Source organism: Lissotriton helveticus, chromosome 2_1, assembly GCF_964261635.1.
Source record: "Lissotriton helveticus chromosome 2_1, aLisHel1.1, whole genome shotgun sequence".
Classification (NCBI taxonomy): Eukaryota; Metazoa; Chordata; class Amphibia; order Caudata; family Salamandridae; genus Lissotriton; species Lissotriton helveticus.
In genome coordinates, this window is record NC_136059.1 from 52848946 (window position 1) to 52861739 (window position 12794).

General features: G+C 64.7%; 1 protein-coding gene across 1 annotated transcript in view; it reads right to left on the reverse strand.

Moving 5' to 3' along the window:
- Window positions 1-12794, reverse strand: part of LOC144819204 (uncharacterized) — a 52087-nt gene that overhangs the window by 38761 nt on the left and 532 nt on the right. The window contains exon 2 of the mRNA XM_078677179.1: window positions 1533-1618. Within this exon, the coding sequence (XP_078533305.1) occupies window positions 1533-1578 (46 nt within the window). The 5' untranslated portion in view covers window positions 1579-1618. The remainder of the gene's footprint in view (window positions 1-1532; window positions 1619-12794) is intronic.

Genomic DNA, 12794 nt, shown 5'->3' on the forward strand with positions numbered 1-12794 from the left:
GGTGTGTCTGTTGAATCCCTCTGTGCTAAATACACATTTAAAACTCCCCCTCACCAGCTTCCTCTCTCCCTCACACTCCCTCCTCAATCACCGCCCCCTCCCAACCCTTCCTCCATTGCTTCTTTTTCTTTCTGTCTCTTTTCTTTCTGTCTTTTCATCTCTACTTCTTCTCTACTTTTGCATATCATGATCCTACTCTGGGGTAATACTCTGCCAATACTCTTGTAGTCCTTCATTCATCTCTACTACCCATGACACTATGATACTGTGATCCATTGATATTATGGTTTGTTTCCACTCTATGGTGCTGTGACACTATACCACTATCACAAATCGTGCTGTACCCTCCTCTCTTCACCATGCCCCTTTATGTGAGTGCTCTTCTTTCTGTGCTGCTTCTGTACTATTAGGCTTATAAAATCTTAATAAAAATAATTTTGAAATACAAAAAGGACTATGTTCGCGTAAGGTGAAACATAAGGACTCTGAACTGACCTGGTTTTATACAAGGGTGATCAGTACCCACCATCCCTCGCATGAAATCCATCCATTTGACCTAGTGCACAGACCTCATTCATGTTTTTTTCTAAAAAGGTTCATTTATTCATATCTTCTTGTTCTTTTTATTAAAACCTTTTCTCCAAAGTAGCCGAATGTGGATATTGTGTTTTTGGCTTGAGAGTGAGCTACTGAGTGAATGAATGATGGCCATGATTGTATCAAAGCGCGCGCTCTTCTAGAGAGGCGATCAGGTTGTGTACTCAAGGGTAACCAGCGATATCTCTTACCTAACATTGAGGCTTACTGTTTTGACATGGCGGTGGGAGGCACGGTGAGGTGGTGGACCAGGAGGGACAGGGTCGTCTTGGGTTTGTACCAAGTTTTGAAATGGAAACTTTGGGGGGTTTGAATAAGGCCCCAATAAGACCAATCGATAGGAGCCTTTATACTTGTCTGCCCTCTAAGTGATTCTCTTCGGATGAGAGACACTGATATATTGAGTACCAAAGAGCAGATGTTCAGGAGCCTTTACCTCATTGTGCACAGGGACCCTTAGTGTTGCCCTTAGCACAAAGTGCAGCTCAACAAAGAAAACATTGCGGTGCCAGGCGCAAGGACGTATCTTTAGCTGGAATGAAATTATCCGATGTCTATCTCAACGGATTATGCAATCTGCCACATGCAGGTGCTGTACTATACTATACTTTGGGTGGTCCCCATGATGTACCCAGGCGTGCCTGTTATTGTAGATCTACACATTACTTGCACTGGTGCCTTCCATGTACCTGCTCAGGGTTTGCCTGTTATCTATGACATCCATCCATTCAATGCTAATGCGAGTTGCTTGTATTATATTAAGTGGACAACATAACAGCATAGCAGTGTCTCAAATCCCTACCAGGAGCTTGGGAGACGTCCATTTCCCTGCTCCGAATGATAAGTTGGTATACCTGTACTGTCTCAAGGCAAAGGAAACCTACTAAGAGTGAACAACATACGTTTCGCTCTACACGGATAGTGATGGCTCTCACCTGTAAGCATGGCTACAAAGAAGGAACACAGCAGTCGGGTCTCCATGGGGATGCTTTACTTCACACAGCTGGAGGAACCCTTTATCCTGAAACACATTCAAAATAATTTATTTCGATGAGAATTCAGTCAAACATGTGATACCTGTTTTTTCTGAGTGCTTCTGTCTCATTTTTCAGCTTTCTCCCTCCTCTCCCTTGTTTTTCTGAGTTTTTCTCTTGCTTTTCCCTCGTTTTTTACTGCTTTCTCGCGAAGGAGTTAGCAACTGCAGCGCCATGAGACTCTCACGGGTTATTTGCTGCGCTTTATAAATCCTGATTGATAGATTGACACAGATCACTCACTCGATCACTCTCTCGCTCACTGTCTAAGCTCACTCATTCACTCATGGATCCTTATAGAAAAACTGTAGAGACAATATCAGGGTTCTCAGGATGGGTTCTTGTCGTCAGTTTCAGCTGCACACTCCAGAGGGAGAATGCGGGCAGCTCCCAAAACTGCTTTATCAGAATAAACATCATTGTGGTTCTTAGGTCACAAAGTCCTCTTAAGACAGTGAGCTCTCCAATCAGAGTCAGGCGCTACACGGTTCTTAGTATTTGAAAGTGATAGGAGCAGGGGGTGGGAGGTGTAGTGGGGGCCTCCAGGGGGTTGGGAGGTGCTTTGGGGCCTCCAGGGGGTGGGAGGTGCAGTGGGGTCCTCCAGGAGATTAGAGGTGCAGTGGGGACTCCAGGGGGTGGGAGGTGAAGTGGGGGCCTCCAAGGGGTGGGAGGTACAGTGGGGGCCTCCAGGGGATGGGAGGTGCAGTGGGGGTTCGAGGGGTGGGAGGTGCGGTGGGGGTCTCTGGGGGAGGTGCAGTGGGGGCCTCAAGGGGATGGGAGGTGCAGTGGGGGCCTCCAGAGGGTGGAGATGCAGTGAGGACCTCCGGAGGGGAGGTGCAGAGGGGGTCTCTGAGGAGGAGGTGCAGTGGGGGCCTCCAGGGGGTGGAAGGTGCAGGGGGGCCTCCAGGGGGTGGGAGGAGCAGTGGGGGCTCCAAGGGGTGGGAGGTGCAGGGGGGCCTCCAGGGGGTGGAAGGTGCAGGGGGGCCTCCAGGGGGTGGGAGGTGCAGTGGGGGCTCCAGGGGGTGGAAGGTGCAGTGGGGACCTTCGGGGGGAGGTGCAGTGGGGACCTCCAGGGGATGGGAGGTGCAATGAGGGCCTCCAGGGGGTGGGAGGTGCAGGGGGGGCTCTAGGGGGTGGGAGGTGCAGTGGGGGCTCCAGGGGGTGGGAGGTGCAGTGGGGGTCTCTGGGGGGAGGTGCAGTGGGGGTCTCTGGAGGGAGGTGCAGTGGAGGCCTCCAGGGGGTGGGAGGTACAGTGGAGGCCTCCAGGGGGTGGGAGGTACAGGGGGGCCTCCAGGGGGTGGGAGGTACAGGGGGGCCTCCAGGGGGTGGGAGGTGCAGTGGAGGCCTCCAGGGGGTGGGAGGTACAGGGGGGCCTCCAGGGGGTGGGAGGTGCAGTGGGGGCTCCAGGGGATGGGAGGTGCAGTGGAGGCCTCCAGGGAGTGGGAGGTGCAGTGGGGCCTCCAGGGGGTGGGAGGTGCAGTGAGGGCCTCCGGGGGGGAGGTGCAGCGGGGGCCTCCAGGGGGTGGGAGGTGCAGTGGAGGCCTCCAGGGGGTGGGAGGTACAGGGGGGCCTCCAAGGGGTAGGAGGTGCAGTGGGGGCTCCAGGGGATGGGAGGTGCAGTGGAGGCCTCCAGGGGGTGGGAGGTGCAGTGAGGGCCTCCAGGGGGTGGGAGGTGCAGTGAGGGCCTCCGGGGTGGAGGTGCAGCGGGGGCCTCTAGGGGGTAGGAGGCGCAGTGGGGGTCTCTGGGGGGAGGTGCAGTGGAGGCCTCCAGGGGGTGGGAGGTACAGGGGGGCCTCCAGGGGGTGGGAGGTGCAGCGGGGGCCTCCAGGGGGTGGGAGTTGTAGTGGGGGCCTCCAGGGGGTGGGAGGTGCAGTGGGGCCTCCAGGGGATGGGAGGTGCAGTGGGGGTCTCCAGGGGGTGGGAGGTGCAGTGGGGGCCTCCAGGGGGTGGGAGGTGCAGTGGGTGTTCCAGGGGGTGGGGGGTGCAGTGGGGGCCTCCAGGGGGTGGGAGGTGCAGGGGGGGCCTCCAGGGGGTGGGAGGTGCAGTGGGGCCTCCAGGGGATGGGAGGTGCAGTGGGGGTCTCCAGGGGGTGGGAGGTGCATTGGGGGCCTCCAGGGGGTGGGAGGTGCAGTGGGTGTTCCAGGGGGTGGGGGGTGCAGTGGGGGCATCCAGGGGATGGGAGTTGCAGGGGGGGCCTCCAGGGGATGGGAGGTGCAGTGGGGGCCTCCAGGGGTGAGAGGTGCAGGGGGGCATCCAGGGGATGGGAGTTGCAGGCGGGGCCTCCAGGGGATGGGAGGTGCAGTGGGTGTTCCAGGGGGTGGGGGGTGCAGTGGGGGCCTCCAGGGGGTGGGAGGTGCAGTGGGGGCTCGAGGGGGTGGGAGGTGCAGTGGGGACCTTCGGGGGGAGGTGCAGTGGGGACCTCCAGGGGATGGGAGGTGCAATGGGGGCCTCCAGGGGGGTGGGAGATGCAGGGGGCCTCCAGTGGGTGGGAGGTGCAGTGGGGGCCTCCAGGGGTGGGAGGTGCAGTGGGGGTCTCTGGGGGAGGTGCAGTTGGGGCCTCCAGGGGGTGGGAGGTGCAGTGGGGACCTCCGGAGGAGAGGTGCAGTAGAGGTCTCTGGGGGGAGGTGCAGGGGGGCCTCCAGGGGGTGGGAGGTGCAGTGGGGACCTCCGGAGGGGAGGTGCAGAGGGGGTCTCTGAGGAGGAGGTGCAGTGGGGGCCTCCAGGGGGCGGGAGGTGCAGGGGGGCCTCCAGGGGGTGGGAGGTGCAGTGGGGGCTCCAGGGAGTGGGAGGTGCAGTGGGGACCTTCGGGGGGAGGTGCAGTGGTGGCCTCCAGGGGGTGGGAGGTGCAGTGGGGGCTCCAGGGAGTGGGAGGTGCAGTGGGGACCTCCAGGGGGAAGGTGAAGTAGGAGCTCCAGGGGGTGGGAGGTGCAGGGGGCCTCCAGGGGGTGGGAGGTGCAGTGGGGGCCTCCAGGGGGTGGGAGGTGCAGTGGGGGCCTCCAGGGGATGGGAGATGCAGTGGGTGCCTCCAGGGGGTGGGAGGTGCAGTGGGGACCTCCGGAGGAGAGGTGCAGTGGAGGTCTCTGGGGGAAGGTGCAGTGGGGGCCTCCAGGGGGTGGGAGGTGCAGTTTGGGCCTCCAGGGGGTGGGAGGTGCAGGGGGGCCTCCAGGGGCTGGGAGGTGCAGTGGGCGTTCCAGGGGGTGGGAGGGTCAGTGGGGTCCTCCAGGGGATGGGAGGTGCAGTGGGGGCTCGAGGGGGTGGGAGGTGCAGTGGGGGTCTCTGGGGGGAGGTGCAGTGGAGGCCTCCAGCGGGTGGGAGGTACAGGCGGGCCTCCAGGGGGTGGGAGGTACAGGGGGGCCTCCAGGGGGTGGGAGGTGCAGTGGGGGCTTCCAGGGGATGGGAGGTGCAGTGGGGTCCTCCAGGGGATGGGAGGTGCAGTGGGGGCCTCCAGAAGGTGGGAGATGCAGTGAGGACCTCCGGAGGGGAGGTGCAGAGGGGGTCTCTGAGGTGGAGGTGCAGTGGGGGCCTCCAGGGGGTGGAAGGTGCAGTGGGGACCTTCGGGGGGAGGTGCAGAGGGGACCTCCAGGGGTTGGGAGGTGCAATGGGGGCCTCCATGGGGTGGGAGGTACAGGGGGGCCTCCAGGGGGTGGGAGGTGCAGTGGAGGCCTCCAGGGGGTGGGAGGTACAGGGGGGCCTCCAGGGGGTGGGAGGTGCAGTGCGGGCCTCCAGGGGTGAAAGGTGCAGGGGGCCATCCAGGGGATGGGAGTTGCAGGGGGGGCCTCCAGGGGATGGGAGGTGCAGTGGGGGTACCAGGGGGTGGGAGGTGCAGTGGGGGCCTCCAGGGGGTGGGAGGTGCAGTGGGGGCCTCCAGGGGATGGGAAGTGCAGTGGGGGCTCGAGGGGGTGGGAGGTGCAGTGGGGGTCTCTGGGGGGAGGTGCAGTGGGGGCCTCCAGGGGATGGGAGGTGCAGTGGGGGGCTCCAGATGGTGGAGATGCAGTGAGGACCTCCGGAGGGGAGGTGCAGTGGGGGCCTCCAGGGAGTGGAAGGTGCAGTGGGGACCTTTGGGGGGAGGTGCAGTGGGGACCTCCAGGGGATGGGAGGTGCAGTGGGGGCCTCCAGGGGGTGGGAGGTGTAGGGGGGCCTCCAGGGGGTGGGAGGTGCAGTGGGGGCTCCAGGGGGTGGGAGGTGCAGTGGGGGCCTCTAGGGGATGGGAGGTGTAGTGGGGGCCTCCAGGGGGTGGGAGGTGCCGTGAAGGTTCGAGCAAGTGGGAGGTGCAGTGGGGGCCTTCAGGGGGTGAGGGGGGGTGCAGTGGGGACCTCCGGAGGGTGGGGGGGTGCAGTGGGGACCTCCAGGGCGAAAGGTGAAGTGTGGGTCTCTGGGGGGAGGTGCAGTGGGAGCCTCCAGGGGTGGGAGGTGCAGGGGGCCTCCAGGTGGTGGGAGGTGCAGTGGGGGCCTCCAGGGGGTGGGAGGTGCAGTGGGGGCCTCCAGGGGGTGGGAGGTGCAGTGGGGACCTCCGGGGGGGAGGTGCAGTGGGGGATCTAGGGGGTGGGAGGTGCAGTGGGGACCTCTGGGGGGGAGGTGCAGTGGGGGCTCCAGGGGGTGGGAGGTGCAGGGGGCCTCCAGGGGGGCCTCCAGGGGGTGGGAGGTGCAGTGGAGGCCCCCAGGGGGTGGGAGGTGCATTGGAGGCCCCCAGGGGGTGGGAGGTGCAGTGGGGGCCTCCAGGGGATGGGAGATGCAGTGGGTGCCTCCAGGGGGTGGGAGGTGCAGTGGGGACCTCCGGGGGGAGGTACAGTGGGGGCTCCAGGGGGTGGGAGGTGCAGTGGGGACCTCCGAGGGGGAGGTGAAGTGGGGGCTCCAGGGGGTGGGAGGTGCATGGGGCCTCCAGGGGGTGGGAGGTGCAGTGGGGGCCTCCAGGGGATGGGAGATGCAGTGGGTGCCTCCAGGGGGTGGGAGGTGCAGTGCGGACCTCCGGAGGGTAGGTGCAGTGGAGGTCTCTTGGGGGAGGTGCAGTGGGGGCCTCCAGGGGGTGGGAGGTGCAGTTTGGGCCTCCAGGGGGTGGGAGGTGCAGTAGGAGTTCCAGGGGTGGGAGGGTCAGTGGGGGCCTCCAGGGGATGGGAGGTGCAGTTGGGGCTCGAGGGTGTGGGAGGTGCAGTGGGGGTCTCTGGGGGGAGGTGCAGTGGAAGCCTCCAGCGGGTGGGAGGTACAGGGGGGCCTCCAGGGGGTGGGAGGTGCAGTGGGGGCTTCCAGGGGATGGGAGGTGCAGTGGGGGCTCCAGGGGATGGGAGGTGCAGTGCGGGCCTCCAGAGGGTGGGAGATGCAGTGAGGACCTCCGGAGGGGAGGTGCAGAGGGGGTCTCTGAGGGGGAGGTGCAGTGGGGGCCTCCAGGGGGTGGGAGGTGCAGGAGGACCTCCAGGGGGTGGGAGGTGCAGTGGGGGCTCCAGGGGGTGGGAGGTGCAGTGGGGGCCTCCAGGGGGTGGGAGGTGCAGTGGGGGCTCCAGGGGGTGGGAGGTGCAGTGGGGGCCTCCAGGGGATGGGAGATGCAGTGGGTGCCTCCAGGGGGTGGGAGGTGCAGTGGGGACCTCCGGGGGGAGGTACAGTGGGGGCTCCAGGGGGTGGGAGGTGCAGTGGGGACCTCCGAGGGGGAGGTGAAGTGGGGGCTCCAGGGGGTGGGAGGTGCATGGGGCCTCCAGGGGGTGGGAGGTGCAGTGGGGGCCTCCAGGGGATGGGAGATGCAGTGGGTGCCTCCAGGGGGTGGGAGGTGCAGTGGGGACCTCCGGAGGGTAGGTGCAGTAGAGGTCTCTTGGGGGAGGTGCAGTGGGGGCCTCCAGGGGGTGGGAGGTGCAGTTTGGGCCTCCAGGGGGTGGGAGGTGCAGTAGGAGTTCCAGGGGTGGGAGGGTCAGTGGGGGCCTCCAGGGGATGGGAGGTGCAGTTGGGGCTCGAGGGTGTGGGAGGTGCAGTGGGGGTCTCTGGGGGGAGGTGCAGTGGAAGCCTCCAGCGGGTGGGAGGTACAGGGGGGCCTCCAGGGGGTGGGAGGTGCAGTGGGGGCTTCCAGGGGATGGGAGGTGCAGTGGGGGCTCCAGGGGATGGGAGGTGCAGTGCGGGCCTCCAGAGGGTGGAGATGCAGTGAGGACCTCCGGAGGGGAGGTGCAGAGGGGGTCTCTGAGGGGGAGGTGCAGTGGGGGCCTCCAGGGGGTGGGAGGTGCAGGGGGACCTCCAGGGGGTGGGAGGTGCAGTGGGGGCTCCAGGGGGTGGGAGGTGCAGTGGGGGCCTCCAGGGGGTGGGAGGTGCAGTGGGGGCTCCAGGGGGTGGGAGGTGCAGTGGGGGCTCCAGGGGGTGGGAGGTGCAGTGGGGGCTCCAGGGGGTGGGAGGTGCAGTGGGGGCTCCAGGGGGTGGGAGGTGCAGTGGGGGCTCCAGGGGGTGGGAGGTGTAGTGGGGGCCTTCAGGGGGTGGGGGGGTGCAGTGGGGACCTCCAGAGGGTGGGAGATGCAGTGAGGACCTCCGGAGGGGAGGTGCAGAGGGGGTCTCTGGCGGGGAGGGGCAGTGGGAGTCTCCAGGGGGTGGGAGGTGCAGTGGGAGCCTCCAGGGAGTGGGAGGTGCTTTGGGGCCTCCAGGGGGTGGGAGGTGCAGTGGGGGCCTCCAGGGGGTGGTAGGTGCAGTGGGGGCCTCCAGGGGATGGGAGATGCAGTGGGTGCCTCCAGGAGGTGGGAGGTGCAGTGGGGACCTCCGGGGGGGAGGTGCAGTGGGGGCTCCAGGGGGTGGGAGGTGCAGAGGGGACCTCCGGGGGGGAGGTGCAGTGGGGGCTCCAGGGGGTGGGAGGTGCAGGGGGCCTCCAGGGGGTGGGAGGTGCAGTGGGGGCCTCCAGGGGATGGGAGATGCAGTGGGTGCCTCCAGGAGGTGGGAGGTGCAGTGGGGACCTCCGGGGGGGAGGTGCGGTGGGGGCTCCAGGGGGTGGGAGGTGCAGGGGGCCTCCAGGGGGTGGGAGGTGCAGTGGGTGCCTCCAGGGGGTGGGAGGTGCAGTGGGGACCTCCGGAGGAGAGGTGCAGTGGAGGTCTCTGGGGGGAGGTGCAGTGGGGTCCTCCAGGGGGTGGGAGGTGCAGTTCGGGCCTCCAGGGGGTGGGAGGTGCAGTGGGTGCCTCCAGGAGGTGGGAGGTGCAGTGGGGACCTCCGGGGGGGAGGTGCAGTGGGGGCTCCAGGGGGTGGGAGGTGCAGAGGGGACCTCCGGGGGGGAGGTGCAGTGGGGGCTCCAGGGGGTGGGAGGTGCAGGGGGCCTCCAGGGGGTGGGAGGTGCAGTGGGGGCCTCCAGGGGATGGGAGATGCAGTGGGTGCCTCCAGGAGGTGGGAGGTGCAGTGGGGACCTCCGGGGGGGAGGTGCAGTGGGGGCTCCAGGGGGTGGGAGGTGCAGGGGGCCTCCAGGGGGTGGGAGGTGCAGTGGGTGCCTCCAGGGGGTGGGAGGTGCAGTGGGGACCTCCGGAGGAGAGGTGCAGTGGAGGTCTCTGGGGGGAGGTGCAGTGGGGTCCTCCAGGGGGTGGGAGGTGCAGTTCGGGCCTCCAGGGGGTGGGAGGTGCAGTTGGGGCCTCCAAGGGGTGGGGGGTGCAGTGGTGACTCCAGGTGATGAGAGGTGCAGTGGGGGTCTCTGGGGGTGCAGTGGGGACCTCCAGGGGGGTGGGAGGTGCAGTGGGGGCCTTCCGAAAGGTTTGCGAGAGCCAAAGAGATGGAACTTTGTTGATGTCCATAAACAAAATCTCCCCGCACTTACCACACTTGATTGTGCGCACAATGGAGCCCCAAATAACCCTTGCACTGATGGATGAGGAATGTGGAATCGCATCCTTAAAGCTTAATATCTGTGTTTATAGAAGAGGAATCGGGTCGAAGGAAGGATGTTCTGCGCGTGCACATTACCATAACCTGGATGCACCACAGCGCTCGCCCGGGAGAGCAGCAGCGAGGGGGTGAAATATGGCTGGGGTGTCTATTGTGGCTGGGGGTGGCTGAGGTGAAGGATGGCTGAGGTGTCTGGGGTAGCTGGAGTGGCCGGGGGTGTCTGGGGTGGCTGGGGTGGCTGGGGGTGTCTGGGGTGAAGGATGGCTGGGGTGGCTGGGGGTGTCTGGGGTGGCTGTGGGTGTCTGGGGTGGCTGTGGGTGGCTGTGGGTGGCTAGGGGTGGCTGGGGTGGCTGGTGTGGCTGGGGTGAAGGATGGCTGAGGTGTCTGGGGTGGCTGAGGTGTCTGGGGTGGCTGGGGGTGGCTGGGGGTGTCTGGGGTGGCTGGGCTGGCTGTGGTACCTGGTTGGCTAAGGTGACTGGGGTAGCTGGGGGTGGCTGGGGGTGGCTGGGGTGGCTGGGGTGTCTGGGGGTGTCTGGGGTGAAGGATGGTTGTGGGTGGCTGGTGTGGCTGGGGGTGGATGAGGGTGTCTGGGGTGAAGGATGGCCGGGGTGGCTGGGGGTGGCAGTGGGTGGCTAGGGTGGCTGGTGTGGCTGGGGTGGCTGGGGTGAAGGATGGCTGAGGTATCTGGGGTGTCTGGGGTGAAGGATGGCTGGGGTGGCTGGGGTGGCTGGGGTGGCTGGGGTGAAGAATGGCTGAGGTGTCTGGGGTGTCTGGGGTGTCTGGGGTGAAGGATGGCCGGGGTGTCTGGGGTGTCTGGGGTGGCTGGGGTGAAGGATGGCTGAGGTGTCTTGGGTGTCTGGGGTGAAGGATGGCTGGGGTGAAGGATGGCTGAGGTATCTGGGGTGTCTGGGGTGAAGGATGGCTGGGGTGTCTGGGGTGGCTGGGGTGAAGGATGGCTGAGGTGTCTGGGGTGTCTGGGGTGAAGGATGGCTGGGGTGGCTGGGGTGGCTGGGGTGAAGAATGGCTGAGGTGTCTGGGGTGTCTGGGGTGTCTGGGGTGAAGGATGGCTGGGGTGTCTGGGGTGGCTGGGGTGAAGGATGGCTGAGGTGTCTGGGGTGTCTGGGGTGAAGGATGGCTGGGGTGTCCGGGGTGGCTGGGGGTGGCTGGGGTGTCTGGGTTGTCTGGGGGTGTCTGGGGTGGCTGGGGTGTCTGGGGTGAAGGGTGTCTGGGGTGGCTGGGGTGTCTGGGGTGGCTGGGGTGAAGGATGGCTGAGGTGTCTGGGGTTCTGGGGTGAGGGATGTCTGGGGTGGCTGGGGTGGCTGGGGTGAAGGATGGCTGGGGTGTCTGGGGTGGCTGGGGGTGTCTGGGGTGTCTGTGGCGGCTGGGGTGTCTGGGGTGAAGGGTGTCTGGGGTGTCTGGGGTGTCTGGTGTGGCTGGGGTGAAGGATGGCTGAGGTGTCTGGGGTGTCTGGGGTGTCTGGGGGGAAGGATGGCTGGGGTGTCTGGGGTGGCTGGGGGTGTCTGGGGTGGCTGGGGTGTCTGGGGTGAAGGGTGTCTGGGGTGGCTGGGGTGTCTGGTGTGGCTGGGGTGAAGGATGGCTGAGGTGTCTGGGGTGTCTGGGGTGAAGGGTGGCTGGGGTGTCTGGGGTGGCTGGGGGTGTCTGGGGTGAAGGATGGCTGGGGTGTCTGGGGTGGCTGGGGGTGTCTGGGGTGTCTGTGGTGGCTGGGGTGTCTGGGGTGAAGGGTGTCTGGGGTGGCTGGGGTGTCTGGTGTGGCTGGGGTGAAGGATGGCTGAGGTGTCTGGGGTGTCTGGGGTGTCTGGGGGGAAGGATGGCTGGGGTGTCTGGGGTGGCTGGGGGTGTCTGGGGTGGCTGGGGTGTCTGGGGTGAAGGGTGTCTGGTGTGGCTGGGGTGAAGGATGGCTGAGGTGTCTGGGGTGTCTGGGGTGAAGGGTGGCTGGGGTGTCTGGGGTGGCTGGGGGTGTCTGGGGTGAAGGATGGCTGGGGTGTCTGGGGTGGCTGGGGGTGTCTGGGGTGAAGATGGCTGTTGTGTCTGGGATGGCTGGGGTGTCTGGGGTGAAGGATGGTTGTGGGTGGCTGGGGGTGGCTGGTGTGGCTGGGGTGAAGGATGGTTGTGGGTGGCTGGGGTGGCTGGGGGTGGCTGGGGTGAAGGATGGCTGGGGTGGTTGTGGGTGGCTGGGGGTGGCTGGTGTGGCTGGGGTGAAGGATGGTTGTGGGTGGCTGGGGTAAAGGATGTTTGTAGGTGGCTGGGGTGCCTGGGGTGTCTGGGGTGAAGGATGGCTGGGATGGCTGTGGGTGGCAGGGGGTGGATGGGGGTGTCTGGGGTGAAGGATGGTTGGGGGTGGCTGTGGGTGGCTGGGGCTGTCTGGGGTGAAGGATAGTTGTGGGTGGCTGGGGTGGCTGGGGATGGCTGGGGGTGGCTGGGGGTGGCTGTGGGTGGCTGGGGATGGCTGGGGGTGGCTGTGGGTGGCTGGGTGTGGCTAGTCTGGCTGGGGTGTCTGGGGTGAAGGATAGCTGGGGTGTCTGGGGTGAAGGATGGTTGTGGGTGTCTGGGGTGAAGGATGGTTGTGGGTGGCTGGGGGTGGCTGGTGTGGCTGGGGTGGCTGGGGGTGGCTGGTGTGGCTGGGGGTGTCTGGGGTGGCTGGGGGTGTCTGGGGTGGCTGGGGGTGGCTGTGGGGTCTGGTCTGGAATACTTTAGTTTTCGTTTCTGTCATGGCCGCGGGACTACTCGGATTCTACGGGGTTTCTCGGCTAATTATGAAGTTTCAGCTCTTTCCATGTTTGCTTCACGTTATGAACAATCTGCAGATTTTACAACAAAAAGTCCGTCCCTCGAGTGGATCTGAAGTTGCTGCGCCGCTGCTGCGCCTGTTGAGGCGCCTCGATGCCCCCTCGCCGCAGTAACAGGCGCCTTCAGGTGCTGTGCGTCGGTCTGACACTGGGACTGGCGAGGCCACATTTTTACCCACACAACGTTCACCGGCGTAAACACTACACATTAGTAAATGCCCCGTATTAAACCGCATATTTGCTTTTCACGTCGCATATTAGTTTTTTCCTGTCCCATAATGTACTTATTTCAGTCAACCCTACTATACTAGTTGGCGCTCCCCTGCCGCATGACTCCACTCTCCCTCCTTATCAGAAAGTTCTGTCTGTAACCGGCGTCGGGCTGTGCCTGTCGGACTAATGAATGTTCTTGAGAATCAGCCCTGAATCCCCCGAGTGCGGCCGGTCAGAGCAGCCTGCTTCGAAGTGACGTCCCTTCTAATGAATGACGGGGCGCGCGCCGCTCATGCACCTGCGTGCTCCTTGCCTGATGCCG